The sequence below is a fragment of the Pimephales promelas genome, chromosome 12 (genome assembly GCF_988280905.1).
Source record: "Pimephales promelas chromosome 12, fPimPro1.hap1.1, whole genome shotgun sequence".
NCBI lineage: Eukaryota > Metazoa > Chordata > Actinopteri > Cypriniformes > Leuciscidae > Pimephales > Pimephales promelas.
The window spans coordinates 21,774,854-21,799,463 of NC_142780.1; the positions used below are offsets into that span (position 1 = coordinate 21,774,854).

Below are 24,610 nucleotides of genomic sequence, written 5' to 3' on the forward strand. Positions count from 1 at the left end.
CTACTCCAAGCACTTCTTGTATTGTCTGCCTGTCTGCTGTATTCCTCATTCGTAAGTCTCTTTGGATAAAAGCCTCTGCTAAATTACTAAATGTAACCTATGGAAACCAAAGGCCATACAGCATCTTTTGATATGGAAAAAACATCTTTAGGAGAGCAATTACCAGGCAAAACAATATCAATATGATTGTTAAATGAATTACTTTATTCATTGACCACATTGTGAACTGTTCTAATAAGGGGTTTCATGAGGTTGACAACAGAAATTGCTCCTTTTCTAGAGACTTGTCTCTATTTAAAATCTAATTTACACTGGGTTACTGGTTATAGTCCACACCAGTATTTGGATCCATTTAAGATCTTAGGATTAAGGAGTTTTGTGCATTTGGATTGTATCATATTTGGTTCACAATACAGGAACAAATATAGACAATTGTTGTGTGAAAAACAGTGTTAGAAAAATAATAATAAAAGTAGTTCATTTTAAATAATCCACTGAAAGTCTCTGCCTGGAAAAGAGAGTCAACCCTCTTTATTTTGGGGTTCTCTCTCAAGGAACGATGCAGGTGGCTTTACGGAGAGTCAGGTATCCGGTCACCACGTCTGTGGGCAACTGACGGATGTAGGAAAACTCCTCCTTTGATGCGAAGCGCAGTTTAGTCTGAGGGTCAGTGTAGTTTGCCTGGGACACAAAGATGTACAAATCATTAGGTGAGGTTAGAGGACTACATCCAGTAAATTACATTAGTAATGTTTCTACATTATTAATCATCATCATTTTACAACAGACTCACCGGAAGACCTGAGATGTCTGAGTACTTTTTAGCAGGTTTCATAGAAGGAGGTGCATCTATGCTGCAGTCTTAAGAGGAAAAACAACAAAAGATTTACATATTGTCAAAGTAAATCAACACATTCACTGAGACTCTGACCTGAGATGTAAACACACAATCTGGGAATTATTATTCTGATCAGTTTAAACTCTTATTTTGACAGAATTAATCAGAGTTTGGCCCTGTCCTAAACGGCACACTTCATGCAGACTTTTGGTCTCGTGGACTTAAATTGTGCATGCTCGCCGAGTCCGTTCCATTTAGCATTTTAACGCTCTGAAGTGCTCAGGGATAAACACAACCTAAAAAAGGGACTGATGAGATGACCTTTAAGTTTATTCAGCTCTGTATGGAGAGGGATAAGGCTTTCACAGGCATGAGGAACGCGTCTGAGTGCAAAAAATATTATTTCATCAACATTACATCTTGGAAAACAATAGTAAAAAAAAACAACAACAATCGGCAGCATATCGACCCGCAGCTCCACAACAACAACCAGACCTTCTTTCTTTTTCCGGCGAGACGATCGAGTCTGTCGCAAAAATACCTCTCAATGTGCCCTCACGCTACAGTAGGTCTGCACTACATACGTCACCGAAGTGTGGACTCTGAGAAAGTCCACAAGTCCGGAGTGTGCCATTTGGGACAGGGCCTTTGATTACTAAGTCAGACTGTAAGTTTGATTACTGTAAGTCAGACTCACAGTTAGGATCAGATATTTTCCAGGGCAGCGCTTTCTCCGCTACTAAAATCTGCTTCAGATTCTTCCACGTCCTATTCTTCTTGCCTGCTGCAGCTCCACCAATACCTGAATGCTAGTGGAGGAAAAACGTATGAATGTATTGAAATGTATCTAGATACATCGGGAACTTTTTGTGTGAAGACTCTTACCACAAAGTTAGGGTTTTTAAAAGGCAGACACTTTGTAGTATTCTCTATATCAACAGCTGCTGCTGGTTTTCCTTCAGAAGTCCCCTCCACTGGAGCAACCTGAGACAAATGCAACGCCACCAACGAGAAAAGTTTCATTATTAAATTAAAAATGATATGTAAACAGGAACGTTAGTCCCGTCATGTTGAAGTGTAACTTAGTGTTTATTCTTTACCTGAGTTTGAGTAGCTGACGTTGGAGGTTGTGTTTTTTTCTTTTTGCTGATGTTATTATTTGGCTGTGGTATGGTGTGGATTGCGGGACTGACGGCTCGCTTCTTGCTACGGGCTTGAGCAACTAACGCCGCCGCTGTCTGGGCTTTGCTCGTCGAGAGCGTCGCTGGATTCAGATCCCTTACTTTTGATATTCCCGGTTCAGACGACGCAGACATTTGTAGTTTTAAGCAACGAACATAACCAGGAATTTTGTAAAAACTCTGTTATGAGCTGGTTAGCCTACTGCTAAATCACAACATCCTAGTCACCCGGAAAAGATGAGGAGACTGTGACACAGCGTGCGTTCTATTTGTATTCCGTTGCTACAATCGATCGCGCCCGATGGTTCCGCTTGTGTTATGGGTTGCATTATAATATATTTGTATAACAAATATAAAATATAAGTGATTATTATATTATCTTCCAACTTGTTATATATATATATATATATATATATATATATATATATATATATATATATATATATATAGATAGATATAGTATAGTAGTGGTAAATTCAGGATTTTGACTGATGTGCAAACGATAAATCTTAAACATCTATATTTCTTCTCATTAAGGATGTCTATTTAATTTTATTTTACTGCAGTAATATTGTTGCATTGAATGAGTTGTTGTTGTTTGCCAGTGTTGTTAATGGTAATATAATACTGAAAAGCACTAGAATTTGTTGGAAAAGCTGCATATCTTTTTGGAGACATAAAGAGAAATCACCTCATACAGATCGACACGCTCGGTAGAACATTATGTTGTCCTTGAGTTTATTCACACACACACACACGCACACGCACACACACGCACGCACGCACGCACGCACACACACACACACACACACACACACACACACACACACACACACACTTGAAGAAAACAACTAAGATGTTGCAGGCTGCCACTGATAAGAAGGGACAGAGCTCCTCTTTCCTGCTATAGAGTTGCGTCTACATCCTCTTTTGGCATTTGACCTGAATACAGCTCTTTTGTTCACCCCAGTTTAGTCCTGCTGTAGTGTTTTGACTATAGATCAGTTACCATTTTGGTTGAGAGAGGACTGGGGCAAAGAACATACTGAACACACTTGACGTCTCATTTATATTTCATCAAGACGAAGTTACTACAATTGGCTGGTGCATGCAATGCATAAATAAAAACAGTTGGAGATTCTGTATTTAAGTTAAAAGGCAAACAACCATGAATATTTTATGAATAAAAGATTGGGCTTTTTACCGGGTTATTGTTTAGAATGTCTTCCCATCTTAAATACACAATGGAAAACAGAGATGTCAGCTGTGTGTGTGTGTGTCCGTGCATGTGTCATGTGTGAGTGTTAGTGCACACAGGGCGTGTGATGCGTCAGTGTTGGAGTAGTAGTGCTATAGCTATAGAGAATGTTGCATGCTGCTTCTGCTTCCCACTTTCTGCTTTCAGTTACTGCCACCAGATAGCGCATCCACACCCTCACCTTAATCCTCACTTATGTGCAAGCTTCTTGGTGCTGGGTACACCTTCTTCTGGACGGGGCACTCGCTGTAACCATGGAGTTGGCTTTGCTGTAAAGTCTAAACTGCTGCAGCGCATTCCGGAATCCCCCATCGGCATCAATGAAAGACTGATGACATGGCGCATTCCCCTGGCAAAGGAACGCTTCACCACTCTCATCAGTTCACACAATTCAACTCTTGATGTCATCTTACAGAAAACCCCGGCTACGGACAGGCTCATACTCATGGGAGATTTCAATGCTAGAGTGAGCACAGAGCACCTGGTATGGAATAAAGTCATTGGCCAGCATGGTGTGGGGAAAATGAACCACAACAGACTCAGACTCCTTTGTGCAGAACACCAGCTGGTCATTACTAACACCGTCTTCCAGATGAAGAACACACTTAAGACCACCTGCCAGGCAAAACACTGGCATCTTCTTGACTACGTGATTGTCTGTCAAATCCAATCAAGGAAACACCACCAGGAGTGGTTTGATTGTAACTCAGCTGAGATACGGTCACTCTTAAAACCCAAACATTAGACCCACAAAGCTCTCCTCTCCTGCCCTGGATCTTCCACCCTTAAAACCTCCTTCATTTCTGCAAGAACATCAACCCAGCGAGCCCTCGGGACTATGGAGGACACCTGGTGGGTGCAAAAGGCATGAGAAATCCAGAACCTGGCAGACTGCAATAATATTCAAGGCTTTTACGATGCCATAAAAACATAGTATGGCCCCAGGAAGCAGGTGATTGCCCCAGTCCGATCAGCTGACGGCGCCATCCTCTTTAAGGACCGCCGCACGAGATTCTTGCCCGTTGGGCAAATCATTTTGAGAGTCTCCTCAACCACATCAACCCTGTCAACCCACATATTCTGGATAATCTACCAGACCTGCCACCTACCATGCACCTGGACACCCCATCACTTTACTCAGAACTTTGGCAAGCTATTGCAGGACTGAAGAACAACAAAAGCACTGGACCTGATGGAAATCCCTGCAGAGGTTTACAAACACGGAGGATACATCCTCACGCGTCGCCTGCACCTCCTGATCCAAAACATCTGGGAACAGGGGACCCTCCCACAGGACTGGAAGGATGCTAACATCGTGGTAATTTACAAGCAGAAAGGAGACCGAGCAGTCTGCGGCAACACAGGGAATATTTTACAATTTTACAGCCATGACTATTTAGGCAAAAGCAAAACCAGTTGTTTATAACTGATTTAGCCAGAGGTTAGAAGGTTGTTAATAATATTTCCACCGACCTCCCATGGCTCTCATTCTTGGGTGCAATGCAACTCATAGCCTAGATGCAACTGATGTCATGCCATTTCAATTCATTGACAGTTCTCTTCCGGGTTGACAGAGTGGGCGGGTCTCTTCAGCTGCTCCGTCTCCGTTAGACCGGATAGCGGCGCTCACTCAGTGCTTTGAGCCGGAGCGCAGCGCTCATCCAGCGGACGGAGTGTCCTCGATCCTCGGCAAATTTACACTATAATTACCAGAGAACAGGCCGCCATGCGCGCACTAAACTAACGGGTTACCATCCCCCTCGGAACGAGACGGCGGATTTTGAGAAAAGCGCTGTATTTCGGGCCAGCTCTCCGCCCGAACATGTTTGGGATTAATTGAGGTACTACCATCTGAAGATCACATTTTTTCCCCCAGCGCGTGGAGCCTCAGATCCGCACTGGGACGAAGAGAAAGGTCTCAACGCTCTCTATTATCGTCTCGTGCGCTGTCGAAACGAGAAAAGGTAAATGTTTTCATTTCTATATCTAAAATTGAACCCGCGTCATGTTAATTGTCGGCTTGGTTTCTGGGGCTGTTCTTTAGCCGACTGTTTTTTCTGTTTTCTTCATGTGTCAGTGTTAAGCAGAGAGACAGGAGGACTGGTACAAGAGCAGCGGTGTTCCAATACAGGAATGCGACTTTTGTAGCTTCTAACATTTATTGAAAGAAATCGCAAACGGACAGTGAAGGCAAAGGCAAAGACAGATTTCCACCAATAAAACTTACTAGTTTCCTAGTCTATTTGTCTTTATATTACTGCTAGGATTTTTTTTTGAATTTATTAATAAGTATTCTAATAAAGTACAATTTGGAAACACTTTACTTGAATGTCCTAGTAGGCTAGTTATCGATATTTAATGCATGACCTATCAATGAGCAATACATTTTTGGAGTATTTATTAATCTTTGTTTAGGCAAGTAACATTAATCTTTTTTTAACGCCAGTACGCCACCTATGTTAATGTGTTGACAAATGTTGAAATTATTAACTATAAGTTTAATGCTTTAAATGTTTTCATTGCTAGGTCATTATCTTAATGTGAATTGGTTATGTATTGGTTATGTATAGGTTTCCGTTTCTTTTTATGCATTCTGAGAGACGTCTAGCATCAGTTAGTAACGTTCCCTATGCCATTGTTTGCAATTGTTTTGTTTTTTTGTGTTTTTTTTGCTGTGTGAATGTAATTATGAATCAAATTGGCTTCATAGATGCATTAAAATCTGACCAGTAAAAATATTACAGCAATTGGAATACATCTTAATGCCTACTACATAGGCCTAGGTAATAACATCTATTCAATTGATATTAGGTAATTGGAATAGATAATAATTACCACTAAAATAGTCACTAATAATGAAGAAATCAGTCCTGAACATTTACTAGTGTAATGTAAATAGGTGCTGTGCTGTCAACAATAGGAATACACAATAGATAGACACAGAAATAGAATTCAGTGGCAATGTTTTGTTAGAGTTTTTTTTTTTTTTACCGGAAACATTGAAGTAGTTACTTTTCATTTTGTGACAGTGAATATAAGGAATACGTATTGATATCTAATAAAGAATATGTACTAGTGATTTATTCAGGATACTTGTCACCGTCATTCAGTAGTAGGATCTAGTATGTAATGAATAGCTAAAAAAAAATAGGCCTATTGAAAATGAAAAAAGGCTACCAGTCTCTATAGAATTACTTGAAAGGGCTTGCCATAACTTTGCTGTTCAGATTGACTTGGCATGAAGCAGACATTTGCTCTTTTGAGGGCTGCCTTAGTGGAAAAGTCAAAAGTAGGCTGACATTAAAGAGTGATCATTGAGCTGATCCTCAGTGAGTCGCTCCTATATCTGTCATACTCGTATTTAGTGATGGGAAACATTGACCCCCACAGATGTCTTGTTTGTCTGTTCTGAATTAGCCTATATAATATATATTCTGCAATGCTTATTATTGAATAGCACTCTCCTGTTAAAATAGCTGTTTTATTGCTCAGTGGCTCTGAGGAGTCCATTGATGACATGACAGGCTAAATTGAGCATGTTTTTGTCGAATACCCCAAGTTGTCATCATCACGTATACTGTATTGTGTAGCGTGCAGCTGAAGCACTATAAATAAGTTGTCAGTCATGCTTACAGCCAACGACACCCCTCAAACTGCTGGCAGATCGGGCAGCGTCCACTCTTTTAAATTTAATTACATTTGGGGAGCTCTGTGGTGGGACCGTCTTTATAGATCCAGCGAATGATTGATCATCAAGACAGACGGTGCACTTATGTCTCAGTAATCACTGGTAGGACCATTAGAAGATGAGAGCGTGGAGACGGCGGGCAGCGGGCCCCTGGAGTCAGAAATGAAGCTGTACAAGCAGAGGGTGTAGGAACTGATCTGTCATGTTTTTTCACAGAGGAGAAAGAACGAGCTATCCATTATTTATCTCCTGCTACTTTCACTGGCCTTCTCGCCTCTAAACAGTGCACCGGCTATGTGGATTTCGGACAGACCCTGGCTACATGAGTGTTTTTCGTTGGGACTGGGAGGAATTGATAGTCTGAGTGTGTGAGAGGGTAAAGAGTTGCCAGAGGCATCAAATGGTTGCTGTGCTTGGAGAATACGTTAAACCTAAAAGGATAGATGCAAAGCATCGGTTTGAAACTGTAATGCATCTCTCTAGTCTACGTATGATTGTTTTAATTCAACATAACTTTTTTATTTTATTAGTTAATTATGCTATTTGAAATGTACTAAACCTCATCTTACAATTACATTACAACAATACTATGGTATTGCATGAAATGAAAAAGAAAAGGAACATGAGATGTAAATTTCAAATGTTTATAATAATTACACTGGCATTCTAAGAATTTCATGCAGCTGAAATGAAAGAGAGATCATCTTAATAGAAAACTATTAATTATTATAATAATGGTTGCCTTTTTTTAATAAGTGGAAAATTAATTCTGTTTTAAATTAATGAAATCTATAAACATCATATTTTGCTAAATTGCCAATAGGTTTTGATGCAGAAGTCTTTTTTTTCCATTGAAAAATTAGTAGATTAGTAGATTTAACCAAGGATTAATTAATCATTAAATGCTGGGTTGTTTTAACCCAATTTGGGGTCAAATATGCACAAACCCAGCTGTTGGGTTAAATTTATAAATTGCATTTTTTAATCCAACATTTGGGTTTGTCCACATTTGACCCAAAATTGGGTTAAAACAACCCAGCATTTTTTTAGAGTGTAATTATTGATCTTACTGTGAACGATTCATCCATGAATTTGTATTTATTTGACAGTTGACATTTGGATGATGTAATGCTTAATTAAAATGTCATATCTCAATCTTTCTGTGAAAATGATTTTCTGATGTATCGGATTTCTCTAAACATTTAGTCTGTTTAAACCCCCTTCACAAAAACCCAAAACAGCCACATCTTAAAATCCAATCAACAACCTTGAATAAAACCAAGTTCCCAACCTACAATTTATTATTTATTTTTTTGATAATTCATCATACTCCGATTTAGGCTATATCACAATATGGATAAAAAGATCTGTTGGTACTTCCGTTTCATCATGGCTTTGAATTGAAAATCCAAAAAGTCATTAAAAATAAAATGTTCTTGGCAACAGATAAGGACAGGCAGATTTGAAAGTAGCTCAGTGCTTGGTTATCTTGGAGAGGAGAGGCTGTCAGGTCCCACATTTATAGGAAATGAATCATATTCCATGGGACTGGGCTGTGCAGCTTGGCATGCTGTTTCCCCCCTCAGCAAGACTTCAGCAGAGCTGCAGATGCGTGTGAGGCGCATGTTGTTGGGCTGACGGTGGCAGCGCCTCTGTTGCGTACGATGTGCGTGTTTATGCTGATGTGCGTTCGTCAACGTTTGTGTTGGGGAAGTGGAGGGGGGGTGTATTTAGTGTGTTCCTCCAAGAGGCTTTGGAACAATAGACCCATTTTGTGACTCTCCCTAGCTCCTGCCCGGGCCTGGCCGAGCGCTTGCCAGAACAGACGGACAGATGGAAGGGATCGTGTTCCTGCCGGCACCTGGCATCACAGAGCACAGGAATGCCATTGTTCCTCCGTAACCCAGCAGCCGACTCGCTTTCCTGGACATGCTATGTCGAAGAGAGGGTAGAACTGAATTATAAGTCGCATGACGCGCTGAATAACAGTTAGAGTGCTGTTGACCATCATTGGGGCAACGTCTGACATGAGAGCTTGGGAGAGTGAAAACTTCTGAGGAAAAATCTAGGACTGTTGTCCTGGGTCATCGGTAATGGATTAGATTAAGACCCTCCGTTAGCACTTGTGAAGCACTCAGATATTGACATTTGGGTTAATGGGGATCTCCAGAGGGCCTGTTGATGGCAGATGGTAGACGAGGCGGGACCTTTAAGGTCATATTTTAATACATTCATCTCAAATAGAAATGAGCGCTAACAAATAATATTTCATAACCTTTCCAGCTACTTCCTCTCAGTTAGCAAGCACCACCACCACCGTTTACTTACCTCATGTCTAACCTTAAGCTATTTGTTGAGTTTAAAGATTTCCCAGCCTTATCTCTTAAAGATTACAGACCAAAGTCGCGGTCACATTTGACTTTAAGCATGCAAAATTTCTTTGGAAACTGCGGAGGTCACGATATGACGTCATGCTCTGAAGGAGTGGAGTGTGTGTGTAGTGTGACCGCCCCATAAGTTGTTAGAAATAGGACTATTTACTGATCTAGACAGTTTAAATTTGGTTTGCTGATTGATTACGATCTTTCTTGTACGCAGACACGGTCTGTAATTAGGGCTAATCACAATTTACATGAAATCACACTTAAACCGATTTGACTTATCACGATTAAACGCCTTTCCAAACATGAGAAGAATTTAGATGAACCTCTTGTCCAACAAAAGAGAACATTTAATTACACACTTTTACTCCAAACTCACTTCATAATTGCAGAGCGGAAGCTCACTCAAGTAAAATTTTTGTGCCGCTGTACAAAATTGCATTGCTTTTATTGTTTTCTGAACACTTCCTCCAGGTGCATTTGGCTGGACAAACAGATATGGTTTTAAAGTGTATCTTAAAGGCTTATACTTCTGTGTCGACCTACACCAGAGCCTCTACGCTGTAGACTATGCGTTGGTTTTCATTTATGCGCCTGTGTCGTTGTCCGCGTTGATGACCAATCACAGCGCTTTTTCCACAAAAAATTGACGCGTCGTTATTCGTTACATTTTTGGAGAGGTGCACGTCAGGGTACGCCGAAGGGTACGCGCGCTACACACAGCCTACGAAGTAGCTACGGCGGGAGGTCGACACAGAAGTATAAATTGGGCTTAAAGCTGCAGTCCGTAGCTTTTTTGCAGACTGCAGCTTTAAAAAAAATGTTGTTGTTTATGTATATGCTAGAGTAATTATTGGCTTAGTTTGTGGTTTCTGTCTTCTGCTTTTGTTGAATGTGTAATGTGACCCAAAACAAATGGCTCCTCCTCCATTCCCGTACCATTGGTTGAGCAAGTGTTGCTATGTCCTGCTATGCAACTGCTCCAAATACTCAAACAGCAATCTTTAGCACCACAAAACCACAATATTTCTTAGTTTTAGTTAACTGTAATAACCTTGGATGTGCACATTTAATAACTGGAACTGTTTCACTTGAGTTTCAGGTGAGGAACTGAAACATCTGGGAATATAGAACGAGAGACTGCCAGACAGAAAGGGGAATTGTCCTGTGAGCGTTGGAGCAGTAGACAGATGAGATCAGCATAATATTCCTCCAACACCAAGAATCTTTTGAAAAAGTAAAGCAAAAGAGCTTATATGTGGGAATGGCACCAAAATAGGCACGTCGTTTTCACTGTAAAAAATATTTTCAAGATTTGTTATCACAACATATTTTCTTTTGTCAAATCAACTTTATAATAATTTATTTAGTTGAGATAACTTATTATTTTGAGTTTCTGATGGTTAAATTAATCTACTTCATTGTATTAACTAACTTTTTCCAGTTCAATCAACTTAAAATTTTAAGGCAACCCAAGTTACTTACTTTTTTAAGTTAAACCAACAATTTTTTTTTTACAGTGTTGAATAGTATTAATAAGTAGAATGTTCTGTGCTGTCTAATGAAAACAGAAGAATATTGTATATTTTCTTTTATGTTCTGGTGAAAAAAGTCATATAGGTTTGGCACAAAATGAGGGTAAAGATGTCAGCATTTTTATTTTTGGGTGAACTAGCGTTTGAAGTTCCAACCAAGTGTTTGTCTAACAGAGGCAGCTGGGCTGTAATTACATTTGCTCCAGAGTCTTTTTACTGTGGAGATGCAGATCTCCAGCTCATGGTCCACCGGCTAGCAAATTCACCATTATGGTGTTCTCTCATTCACTTGGGGGCAATATCTGTAGGAGATGTTGACAGACTTTTGAGCCTGTTCCACACTGGTCTGAAATGAATTTAAAGCTCATTACGGCTGATTTGATCCGTGGCTCGTCGGTCGACGTCGCATGTTCTTTATCGTTAGGCCGTCTACCAGAAAGCGTGACATCATCTTTAGGCTGCCATCTTGAAATCCCACATCTTGAAACTGCATTTGGAGCGTATATTCGGTTTTGTTGACATTAACAAGATTATTTCTTCTCATAGTGGGCTGGAGGATGATTAATCACAGGAGATCCCCTTCTCCACGCATTGGGATTCTACTTTGATTTCCTTTCATCTTTGCTATTCACAACTCCATTGCTGTCATTCTCTCCCTCTCTTTCCCTCCTCCTCAGTTTTTTTTCTGTTTATCTTTTTCTTTCTCTTCGCCTGTCACATTTAGCAATGAATCATTTTGCCTTCGAGCGCAAGGACCTAAATGCAATATCGTAATTTTCTGATCTGTGCCAGTTGAGAGACGGTGATCTAAATTGATGTTTTGTGATGGCCAGAGTTTTATAGGCAAGTATTGTGGTAGCAAAACTTCCTGGCTGCAGTAGAAAAATATGTATCTGGAAATGGTTCAATAGAGCAGCCGGCAGAACTTCGGAATTAGACTGGAGTAATGAGTTAGTTGTCCACTTGCTTCCGTCCCTTAATGAAGTCAGAGACATTAAACTATATTAAGTGGATGATGGTATAATGGCGCAGGATGTAAAGTGACTGGCTTTAGATCGGATAACAGGGGCACAAAGGAAACAGGCAGATTACATCGAGATAAACGAGACGTGCGCTGAACAGAACTATAGAAACTGGGATGTTGGTCGAGTTACAGACGCGTGTTGCTGAAGAGAACCGAAACTGGATTGGAGGTTGGGTTACACAGTTGAAGAGAGAGCTGTGTTGTGTGAATGTGAGTGGAGGTAAAGAGGGGATGTAACGTTGAGACGGGGGTGATTCTTGGATTTCACTCTGATAGCTTCTCGCTGAGCTGATGTGAAAAAGTGTGAAAGGATGTGGGTTTGAATCTTTCTTGACTTGCTTTTATAAACTGTACACCACTGACTATAAGGAAGGATCATTTAAAATAATAACTTTAAAGTTTCAAAGATTTTTGGGGGGCTAAAGGCCATACATTGGCTAAGCTTTGAGACGAAGATGAGATTGAGCACATGTTGCAGGAGTGAAGGGTTTGAATTGACAGTGAGATGACTGGTGACCTCATTCTGTGCTTTATGACCTCATTCTGTGCATCTTCTGATGTGCTTATTAGAGGAAAAACCTCAATGCCCTGCTGTTTGCGCGTACGTTTGACAGTGCTTCTGGCCTTCTCTGAGTACAGATAGTGTTTTATGGAAATGGGTCATCCTTAGCCAAAAGGTATCAGAGCCAGACTTGACTGAGTTGGGCCTGCTAATGCAATCCATGCACAGCAAATCCACTAGCAGACAGGCCATGCAGTTCCAGTACATCTGCAGCATTTGGAAAAGACCGGCAGGACTAATGTAATCTTTTCCTGTCACCTTTTTGCAACAGGCCTTAGGAGGCCACAACAGGGTTATTATTATAGTTCACTAAAACTAAAACCATAAAAAAAAAACTGGTGGCTCAATTTCACCTCTTTACTTTTTGTTAGTCTTTACAAAAAGCAATTTAGAGCTTGACGGCATGAAAAGAATTTTATCTAAATCAGCAAGTACCCAGTGTTAAAGGAGAACTCCTGCGCAAAATGAACCTTTGGTCTAATAAAACATTGGTACCTAGTCGACCGTTCTCTGAGATTTGTTTTCATGATAATCGAATGTAAAGAGTTTTATCTCTATATATGGGGGCATTTAATAAGTAAAACGAAATCACTAGTTAATACCACTAACAAGGCTCAAAATAGCCCCACATTAACACAGAGGGTCCCTACATGCAAAACGAAGCATTGAGAAATTTGTAGGGATGTCCCGATACCACTTTTTCACTTCCGATACCGATACCGATGCCGCACCTTTGGCTTTTGCCGATACCGATATTAGTCCGATATTTTTTTTTTCGTGGTCCGACGTGCCGTATACGGCCCACAGGGTGGTTTATAGGTTTAACTTTGTGAAAGACAAAACAAACACAAAAGTAAACATAATACATATCTTTGGAAAGCTGAGAAACTCGTGATTCGAACGACGTAAACCATTTTAAGATACAATCAACACAGCGGGCACAATCTGTCTCTTTGTCAGACCACCAACAGCCAAAACAAACCAACACAAACTGGAAGAAACTCACCAATTAGCCATCTGTTAGTCCACATTCCAACAAAAATGGTTTGGTTTCACTGTAAAGCGTCCATACAATCCAATTTGAAGAAGTTTTTAGTCCAAAACAATTGTATATATGAATAAACATCCATGGAATGTAAATAGTAGCATTTCGTGTTAGCCGACAGCGCTATCACAACTTCGACGCACTAATGCTACGTTCACACCGGACGCGAATAGGGCGTCAGGCGCGAATGATTTCAATGTTAAGTCAATGCAAGAAAAATTCCTGCGGCGCGAATGAGGCGTGGAGCGCGGCGCGGAAGACGCGAATACGCCTCATTCGCGCGTCAAGTTGGCGCGAATGACGCGAATTGAGCGTTGTGCATTCACGCGTTTGACGCGAATTCGCGTCTGCCGCCCGAGTTGAAAAATCTGAACTTTGGCGTGAATTCGCGCCGCGTTAACCAATCAGGAGCCTAGCTGCTTGCTCACGTGGTGAAGTGTCTGGATGCTTCAATAAATTATTTTGTTAATATGACTAAATGCATGGTGGGATTATGCACAACAAAGCAAATGTTTCATCACTTAAAACATTATTTCTATATGGAGACATGTTCATTTTGTATTGAATGTTATTCATTCCATATCTAGAAATAGTGTTATGTTGTAAAGACAGACATCCCAAGTCTCCCGGAAGTTCCGGGAGTCTCCCGCATATTGATAGCGTCTCCCTGATGCCCGCAAATTAGTTCAAATCTCCCGGAATCTAGAGCGAGACATACTGCGCGCATAACATACATAGCGCGCTATATATATATATCAACATATGTGCATAAATTCGTGTCTGGACGTGAGAGAGAGAAAAAAATCACAGGACAGGTTAATAACGTTTGAAGGCTGGCTCTATTTATTATCAAAACAAAAATAAATGACAGCTAGATTAGATGGATGAGGGGCCGGGCGAGGGTGATCCTCGCTCAGATGCGGGACAACAGGTCATCAAACTGGGCGCGTGACAGGCGGAAGTACCGCTGACAGCGGCCGTCATCCAGCGCAGCTCCTGGAGCGAGCAAATGGTGAAACTCGCCAAACGGTTCGGCTCCGAAGGGTCCGGTGGACACAAATATACGGCGACGATGATCCCCACGCCGCTGTTCTGCTATCCAGAGTAAATACAGAGCGGTAACTCTCTTGATGAATGCTCGGTCGACATAAAAACAATGACCGCCAACGGATTTTGATTCTGACGCGCGTCACGCGCGTAAATTTCGCTTCAAACTTTACGCGCGCCAGTTTCGCTCTCTCTTTGAGTGACAGTTTATCTATCCAGTTGCAATAGAGAATGAAATGACGCTATTTTCTGATAGCCAATGAATTTCTGAAAAGACTGAAATGCAGCTTTTGTGGAATCATCCGATTACATTAGAATCCGTGCGCAAAAGCGAGAGTGATTCTCTGCGCGCGTGTGCTTAAACACAACAATCATCACGTGACAGGCTGCGCCGCTAAACTGGATATCGCTCATATTTTTTTCTCCCCTCCGATCTCCGATCTAGCGTTCTGGGCCGGTATCGGCGCGATACCGATGCCGTGGATCGGATCGGGACATCCCTAGAAATTTGTAAGTGTACAGACCGTTTAATAAGAAGATATTTTAGAAAGACAGTCCACTTCGTGTTTACAGGCAGGAGCCGTCTTTGCAAAACAGTCTCGACAAGTCGAACCACGAACGCCGTTCATACATTTCAGCTTACTTGGCACGTTGTTCGTGGTTCGACTTGTCGAGACTGTTTTCCAAAGCGGGAAAACTCCTGCCTGTATACAAGAAGTGGACTGTCTTTATAAAATATCTTCTTATTAAACGGTCTGTACACTTACAAAGTTCTCAATGCTTCGTTTTGCATGTATGGACCCTCATTATGTTACTGTGTTAGTGTGGGGCTATTTTGAGCCTTGTTAGTGGTATTAACTAGCAGTTTCTTTTTACTTATTATATGGCCCCATTTACTAGCGTTATACAGTAAACAGTTTTTAGAGATAAAACTCTTTACATTCGATTATCATGAAAACAAATCTCAGAGAACGGTCAACTAGGTAATGTTTTAGACCAAAGGTTCATTTTGCGCCGGAGTTCTCCTTTAATCGCTAAGCTAACAGACTAATCACAACATGATTTCAGCAACAAGCAATGTTTTTTTTTGCTTTCTCGTTTTTATTTTATTCGTAAACTATTATAAATAATATTCATTATTATTTTATTTTTTTTAGGATATGGCAAATATTTTTATATTCCCATTCGTCAACTCTGTTTACTTGCAAACTGCCACCTTAGTCAGATTATCTGCTAAATGATGTTTAGGTTTGCTTTAGGGGATAGAACAGCTTGCTTGCTCAGGCTCAGCTACTGCTGTCATAACCGTCTCCACAGACCTCATTCTGCAATGCTAAGTCCTCATTTGCAGCATATTGAGCTTCTCAGTCGATGGGAAACCAACCCTAATGGTGTTCACTCTTCATATTTATGTAGCTGATCTCCAGAGCTTAAAGAACCAGCCATTTTGCAACTAATTTACAACTACATAACATGATGCTTAACAACAATGCTGTGACTTGGAAAGAGGGATGTAGGTCGCCGATGTGAAGACCACTGAAGACTTAAATAATGATACATGATACTAATGATGTGATATAACATTTTGTTGTGTGATTGCAGGTTTGCAACACAATTAATTTTAAAAGTGAACTAATTCCGACGTGTCCATTAAATCTACTGCCATTATGACAATTTTTTTTTATTCAATTGTAGCCAAATTAAATACAACTCATGCTGGCCAAAGTGAACAATAAATAAGTACCTTTTCAGCAATTATTTTGTATATTCGATATTTAATTGTACATTAATTTAATTTTACGATTTAGATTACCTTTGACATGACGCTCACTTCAAGTTAATCTTCAAAAACAAACAATTTAATGACACTGTTGTTAAATATGATCTTTAGCAGATTTAAATATTAAAATCCATTTCTTATACTGTACATTATAATGTTGTGATGCCTAAATTCACTTGTAGCAGTTAAAATAATGGGTTCTAGTGATTGATTTAGACAAAAATACTATCTGCAATTCTGGATATAATCAGTAATCTTTCATTACCAATAATGTTAATGTTATTATCATGTGCATGAACCCATTAACAAATCAGAGGTGTTTTGATTATCTTATTGAGATGCAAGTAGCCTCGTCTACATGTTAATGATTCATACTTCTATTTGTGGTGACACTTGAAAATGAAAGCTGAAGAAAAAGATCCCTTGACACTCAAAAAGAAGCTTTAGTGCCAAAGTGTAAAGCCCAGTTGGTTATTTTCATTTTTGATATGTTGCTCCGCTTACACAGAAAGTGTGACAGTCAGTCAGTATTCACTTGGGTTATAAACAACTCAATGTAAATAAGAGAGTCATTCTGTACAGAGTCCAGATCCCTGTGCGTGGACAGTCGATGAGCTCATGCTGAACTGCAGGGTCTCTTATGAAAAAATGTGAACTTACAATGAAGCCTTCATTCATTATAACAGGATGAGTGTTCTAGTGTTGTTGTGTTGCTCGAAAAAAAAAAAGTAATAATAGTTTGTTTTTCATGGTGCTAACTGCTAAGAGTGTGAAGTTGACCCTTTAGACAGACACTCGGCCCTCTTCTCACTGATGTATAAAGTAGCATTAAAGTAATTCAGAAACATGCTTTACAGCGTCTTTATGGATGCAGTCTAAATAAAGCAGCTGCCCTACACGAAATAAATACACATCTGAACTGATGTTAATAATTGCAAGTGTCAAGAGAAATAATCTACAATTGTCAATAGCCCGAGTCCTGCAATGTCTCGTGAATTTACCCACACTGTCTCTCTGGCTGTTTTTGCTTTGAGCAGGAGTGACATCAGCCTGTGCCTTTCTCGAGAGGAGATGCATTCTCTCGTTTCACAACTCATTTCATTGCGTATGTGTGTCTAGCTGGTTTGGGGTTGGCAGACGTGACTTGTCCATAGCGCTTGCATCTGTGGCTGTGCCTCCCTGAAGTGTTTACTCACACTGCGCTCTTGATTGATTTTCTCTCCCGTGCAGTCACCCTCTGTCTCAAAAAGAGAGAGAAAGGCAGCGCAGTGATATCATCGGGGTTTTGCAGGGTGCTCTCTATACAAATGGCTTTGAATAAATCGTTTTTATGTCCTCTCATTTTCTGCAGCCAAGCTTTGTCTAACGACGGCACTGCAATGTAGTTCAGTTCAATCAAGTACATTAAAACTCTTGCAGACATTAAACTGTGATCATTGCTTTGTGTCTTCTGTTACATTAGCGCACTCGTCTGTTTGAGCAAACTGTCCAAGTGGTGGGGAGTGGGGTAAGATGTGTCAGAGGTGTCACTTCCTTAATCTAGCAAACCAAACTGCATTTCATTTTAGACACATTACCATAAAATCATATCTTGTTGCCTTTATTGTATTGTAAAGTCAATTTCCTAGAATGGCAGGTTATCATACATCTTATGTTCAAAGCAAAATATAAAAATAGACTTTACATGATGGTAAAAATTGTTGATTTGTTATTATTACAAATGTAAATCATTTGGCTAAATATTAAATGTTGCCCATAACATATGGGGGGATATTATTGCTATTTCAAAATGTTGAAAATTGTAGCATTACATTAAAATATTTTGATTTCCTAAAACATTTCCTATGCAATTATGAGATTATGCATTGGTTAATTTCCCACCTCTCATTTGGATTAATGTTTTATTTGCAATGTAAATCATTTATATACTCTCCAAAGATTAATTTGTAGACACTTTCTTCTAATTTCAGTTTGAATATATTGAGGCATATTACTTTAAGTTTTAGATCTAATTTCTTCATGCTTAGAGGACAGCCTTGAAAGAAGTGGCGCAGCTTACCCAGTCTGCCCTGCTCAGTCTATTAGCACAGCTTCTCATGTCGTGCAGGTTTCTGAGTTATCATCATGTTTCAGTCTGTGCTGCGTGTTTGCACTATGCTCTCACAGTAAACTTCATGCCACAGACCACATGCCTATCATAAGGGGACAGGCCTCAGCAGAACTGTGTTGGTGTGTCTGTGGATCTCTCACTTCAGCTTTTTGTGGCTGCAAAGGAGCAGGTTCACAAAAATTCACAAGAATTCAAGCAGAAAAATCCAAGAGCTGAACATGAGCAGTGAATTAAATGAACTCTGGAAAAAAAACCCCCAACTTAATCAGTCTTAAAGGTCCCGTTCTTCGTGATCCCATGTTTCAAACTTTAGTTAGTGTGTAATGTTGTTTTTAGAGTTTAAATGATATCTGTAAAATTATAGAGCTCAAAGTTCAATGCCAAGAGAGATATGCAGGAATGCTCCCTCAACTCCCTCAACTTGGTCACTTCTTAAAACTTACTGTGTTTACTCAGCTCTTACGGTGATTTTCAGTAAAACTGACTCTTCATCTTTTGTGTGATGTACAATACACTATATTAAACTCATCAGTATATGTTCGATCATCATTCGGACCTGGTCCGAAACAGCAGACTTGTAGGCTATTAATAAAGAATAGATACATACGAGCAGATGACAAATACGTTATAATAACCGTAATTAAACTACTAAACTATACCTGTTCCATCTCTATACAGCACTCTGACTCTGTAGGCATTATTGTCTGACTCGAAATGAACACCGTTACTGAGAGTTTGTGATATCATCATCATCATCATTCTGTGAGCTGAAATTTTGCTGAGAGACTGAGCGCGAGCTCATGAAGCTCCGCCCCCTGTGCTGGCAGCAGCAGCTCATTTGCATTTAAAGGGCACACACTAAAACAGCGCGTTTTTCTGAGCCCCAAAAAATTACAATTTAAACATGCTGTAAAAAATGATCTGTTGGGTATTTTGAGCTGAAACTTCACATACACATTCTGGGGACATCAGAGACTTAGTTTACATCTTGTGAAAAGGGGCATAATACAGGATCTTTAATTTTTGAAAAAAGCATTTTGACAATTTTGTGTGAATATGTATATTCAAGCCAAGCGGCAACATTCTAATCTGAAAGATGAAGCCTACCTGGAAGTGCGATAAACTGCAATACATCTCAAATCCGCTAGAGGCCGGTCTTAAAAGGGAGCAAATATCCATAGACGTCATGTTATAATGTCCGTTTTCACAGCATAAATTCATATGTTTACAGTTTAGTCCCATGGACTTTTATTGTAATCTTCAATATGTTCCGCGTGCCTGACAACTGTTAGGGGGGTGAATTTTTTTTCTAACTCGTTAGTTTAGATCATATTTAGATATAAAACGTATGACAAATAAGGGCGGTTAACTTTGATTGACAGCTGATAACGGGCTGTGCCGAGTGAATTTGATGTCTCGGCCATGATCTGACACAACACATCATACCACCTCTGTATCCTTTCTGAAACTTTTGTATTTTGTATTTTCCAAGACCCCCATAAACTGCTTCAAAACCGTTCTTCAGAGAGTCTATGGGTGACATCACAGACGCTTTGTCCATATTTTTTACAGTCTATGGTTCAAGCTCAAGAAGACGTGAAAGAATATTCTTGCACTGTGAGACGCACTTTGGATGTGCGTTGCTGCGCGCACACAACTTATCACACACTATGCGGCTACCAAACTGAAAGACGTGTTTATTTGCTTTGAATATTTAAGTTGGCAAGGCATAAAAATTCAAAGCAAAAACGTGCACAAATGTTCAACTTCCGTGAAGATGCAGCACTTGCCCGATCTGGCCCGAGTGTCTGGCCCCGGGCCATCAGGCAGTCTTAGTTGTTGAGCCCTGCAATCATTTTAAATGCTCCAGATAAATTTAGACATCACAACATTATGATGTAAAGTATGAAACGTGGAGATTTGCTAAAGGTTACATTTAACAGTGTTTTTTTTTACTTATTAGTGTTAGATTAAGTGAATGTTTAATGACAGCAAAGCCTTTTTCTTATTAAATTTCCTGTTTTAGTCAGAAATAATATGTCACATTATGGAAGTAAATTGGGCTGTTAATGTTATTTCGTGCTGACTTTAGACATAAACCTCACTAAATGTGTTGTTTGATTTTCACATTTTTAAACAGACATATTTTTGCAATAGCAACATACAGTATCGCTATTTACTGGGAATTAGCGGCCCACGTCAGTCTCTTTGCAGCGACTAGAGCAGGTATAAAGTCATAAAGCCGGAGGGCAGATAGAGAATCAGTCTTTGAGGAGACATTGCCGTTGCTGTTTGTTCCTTTGACTCATCCCAATGATGAATGCTCAAATCCCGAGCCCACTTCTGTGACATTGAGTCACATGGTGTCAGACTTTGAAGTACTTGCTAGAGTATAGTCAGGGATAGGGCTGACCTTTGGATCTGTGCAGAGGTAATTTCCCTCCTACTTTGTCTCCATAGCAACTCACCTCCTGATGTGGTCATATCATGCCCTCATGCACATGTTCGTTCATGTCTCTCCCCTGAGTCTCATCTTACAGCGAGTTGGGAGAATTATTGCAAATGTCAGCCCATATATTTTTTTTTTGGAGTGCTTGGTTTCTTGTTAACATTTTGTGCATGTCTCAGTGCAGGAACACAAACTGTCCATGAGGGCCCAAGAGTATGCAATGGCACAGACGGTGGGTCAGCCTAAATACACTCATCTCATTTTGGGAGTAATTATGTTTGCTAATAATAATAAACAAGTCTCACTGAGCATTAATTATGAAAACTCTGCAGCATGCTTTGAAAATGAATTGTATTCTGCAGGAAACTTCTGGTCTGAAGAGAAATGAACATGCCTGCTGCTAATAAGGAATCAGTAATAAGCCTGGTTCATAGAGCAAACCCGAAAATTAATTTCTGGATGACCCACGCGCATACGTGTGCACACACTCTTCATGAGATCATGAAGTCTGAGGGGCCTCTTATCCCAGTATCAGATGAACTTGCAGCAATGTAAAGCTTAAAGAGGATTAGTAAAAGACACAGACACCTAAAAGAGAGATATTGTAATGTGTGTGAGTTGCTCGCTTGACCGATTGGTGGCTTGATTGGTCACAGCCAGGTCACAAAAGCCACAGGAGATCCAGCGAGGATTTACGAGAGTCCAGCGGATCAACCCAGGACATCTCTGAACAATTCCCTCTCTCATCCCTCGCTCATCTCTCCATCTTTCTCTTCATCCTCCCTCCATCGGCCCGTTCATCCTGTGCACAGCCAGAGGATTAGGGTGGATTTAAGAACACGCTGTATGAGGAGATGACTCCAAAACTCGACTGTCCCGGAGTGCTGATGCTGGCGAGAGATTGCCACATCTCGTTTCTGTGGGCGCTGCTCAGTTCGGTTCTGTTCTTTCGTAGTGGTTCTGCTGGCTTGCACCCATTAGTTGTACTGTTTAAGCTCTAAAGCTAATGGTATTAGCGTGAATCTGCCCGGCAGTCAGTTAGTCATTCATTTATCCTATTAGCTGGCAAAGTTTATCTTCTACAGACTGATTTCTGAAAAAATGATTTCATCAAATCATTAAATTAAAGCTGGTTTGAGATTTTATAAAATTGTGAGTAGCCTAAGTAGCATATAGCTTAAATTTAAAATATGTAGGGATGCACAATATACAAGTAGGCCTACTTATATCTGTTATCTGCTGATTTTTTTTAAATTATTTTTTATTTATTTGAAAAAAACAAACATTTAAATGTTATTAGTTGTATTGGCTGAAATTGTATATTTAAAGTAACACTATTGTTTTTCAACTTTCTTAATATATTTCCAAGACTCTTGTGATGGTACATTGACTTACATTAGGTTAATTGACACGTCTGCCTTAGCCTGACATGGTCTGTATCGCTTTTACTTGCACTATGTAACTTCAGGTTTCGGGTAGTAACCGGGGCACCAAAAGAACTACAAAATTCGACTGCTTTACGGCATCCGTCACTTCCCCCACCACTTCCCCAAATTGTCTGTGGCCATTGTTAATTCTAAAGCTGGATAAACGGCGAGCGTGCGCCTGCGACAGTAGGCTGCGCTAGACTAAATTATTTACGACACTGGTAATGGACAATTCTGCTTCCAACCAGTAGGGCGACCGCAGAGGAATAGTTCCTTGGTGTTGCTTTAATTATTCATATCGATTTCCTCTTAATTTTTTTTTTTTTCCATACAGTATATTATATTTTCTTAATGCCTACATTTTCTGGACGAATTATATTATTTCTTACTTTTTCCTTCCATCCATTTCCATTTTCCTGGTTTTGTTTTTAATAATTTAAATTAGATGTTATTTTATTTTTAAACTGATAACTAAATTAATTAGAGTACATTATAGCTAAATTATACATTTATTAATTATAATACACTGTATTAATAAAAATATTTGTTGTTTTTTTGGTTCACTTTTACGAGAAATGTACTAATGTAATGCTGTCTAACTTTCACCAGTAACATTCAACGTTTTTTTTTTCTCAAGGCGATTAAGTGGCCATTTAAAAAAATCTCATCTTGCTCACTCACTTCAAAGGTCAGAAAAATGCTGGAGGAAGACACCAGACAGTTGTTTACCAGTGGTCATGATGATGACATCACATCCTGTGCACCAGCTGTGTTTCCTGTCAGGCAGATAGCAGTAATATCCATCTGTCGAGAGTTAGGAAGACACTTAAGGAGTTAAACGCGTCCATTTTGTGCATGTGAATAATGCCATTTGTCGAGTTAATTAATATGAAACAAAAAAGTGTCATTGTCTACAGTCACATTTCATCGTTTTGTTAACTCATCATGGGTTTGTGGAATGGAGGATGTTTTTGTGTGTGCATGGATGACAATAGACCATATGGGGATTTCCATATCAGACAGGAAGCACTGGGACAGTAAGGAAGCTCTCCAAAAAAGCTCTTCAAATGCACATTGTGGGATCTCACCTCAGCAGTCAGCAGACATAATCGCAGCTTACTGAGATAACGGCAGTGTCAGAAATGCAACTGCATTCTGTGTGTGTGTGTGTGTGTGTGTGCGCATGCATGTTCATAGGCAGCCTGTCTTTTCTCCCAATGACTTTATCTTCAAGCTCTTGATAGTATGTATCAGCTCCTTGCAGCTGTATACACACTGCGTACAGTGTTACCATTGTTTTTGAGAGAGACATTGAGCAGAAGAATGGTCTTGTTTCAGTACGTCTGTGCTCAAATAAGTTTACAGATATATGAATCCTCTCTCATTCATCTCCAAGCTTGCCACTCTATAAACCTATTTTATTGCATGCATGCATTAGGGAGACTGTTTTAGAAGGCAAATACATATTATTTACATGTATTTGCGTGCATGTATGCGCTTGTGCGAACGTTAAGCCGGTTGAAATCGCTCTCTGCCTTGGGCTTGAATAGCCTGAGCTCGGCTGCACAGAGACTACACAGACTTAATCTGCCAGAAGCAGAGAACTAGGCCAGCTGCCGGACACTGCACGCACGTCAATTACCGCACAGTAAATAGAATATTGATGAAGCTCTAAATCATAATTGAGAGGCCTTTATAACGAGTGAGCTGGAATGATTGCTAACCGGCTGATTCAATCTGAAGCCAATAGCTTAATTAGCTTAATTCATACGGCCTGACTGTTCCACTTGCCCGATTAAGGTCATCTGATTTGTGCGCATCAACTTGGAGAACGCGTGGAGCTGCTGGGTTTTAGCACGTTTTAGTGAATCAGAGATATTAAGAGAAATAATTCACAAATAATTCATGTAATTATTCTACCCTCAAGTTGTTTGAAACTTGGATAATATTTTTTTCCCCCTCTTCGGAACCCAAAGGAGATTTTTTTTTGTTGTTGTTGTTGCAAAATGTGTTTTCCTTTCCTGTGTGAGCATCAGTGACATAAGAGTGTTTATAGTGAAGAAAAGGGAAAATCTTTTGCAAAATCTTAATTAAAGCTAATGTACAAAATCTTTGTTGGTTTCATATGTAAAACAAACAAACAAACAAACAAAAATGTTTAAAATGTCATGTGAAAAGTCATTTTTCCTTGAAATACAAATACATGTGAGGGTACAAATCTTTAAAGGGTTAGTTCACCCAAAAATGAAAATTAAGTCATTAATTACTCACCCCCATGCTGTACC

At 39.8% G+C, this 24,610-nt stretch overlaps 2 protein-coding genes across 2 annotated transcripts in view; one reads left to right on the forward strand and one right to left on the reverse strand.

The window, feature by feature from the left end:
* Window positions 1-183: 183 nt before the first annotated feature.
* ino80c (INO80 complex subunit C) lies at window positions 184-2,277 on the reverse strand. Its single transcript, XM_039679331.2, has 5 exons — window positions 1,939-2,277; window positions 1,724-1,822; window positions 1,536-1,647; window positions 794-861; window positions 184-681 (listed from the first exon to the last, which is right to left on the reverse strand). Exons 1-5 carry the CDS (start codon window positions 2,152-2,154, stop codon window positions 550-552), a joined length of 627 nt encoding a protein of 208 aa, XP_039535265.2. The 5' UTR covers window positions 2,155-2,277; the 3' UTR covers window positions 184-549.
* A 2,617-nt stretch (window positions 2,278-4,894) lies between these two features.
* The window catches only part of galnt1 (UDP-N-acetyl-alpha-D-galactosamine:polypeptide N-acetylgalactosaminyltransferase 1), a 92,056-nt gene continuing 72,340 nt past the window's right edge, over window positions 4,895-24,610 (forward strand). The window contains exon 1 of the mRNA XM_039679565.2: window positions 4,895-5,241. The gene's annotated coding sequence lies outside the window, so the exon portion shown is untranslated. The remainder of the gene's footprint in view (window positions 5,242-24,610) is intronic.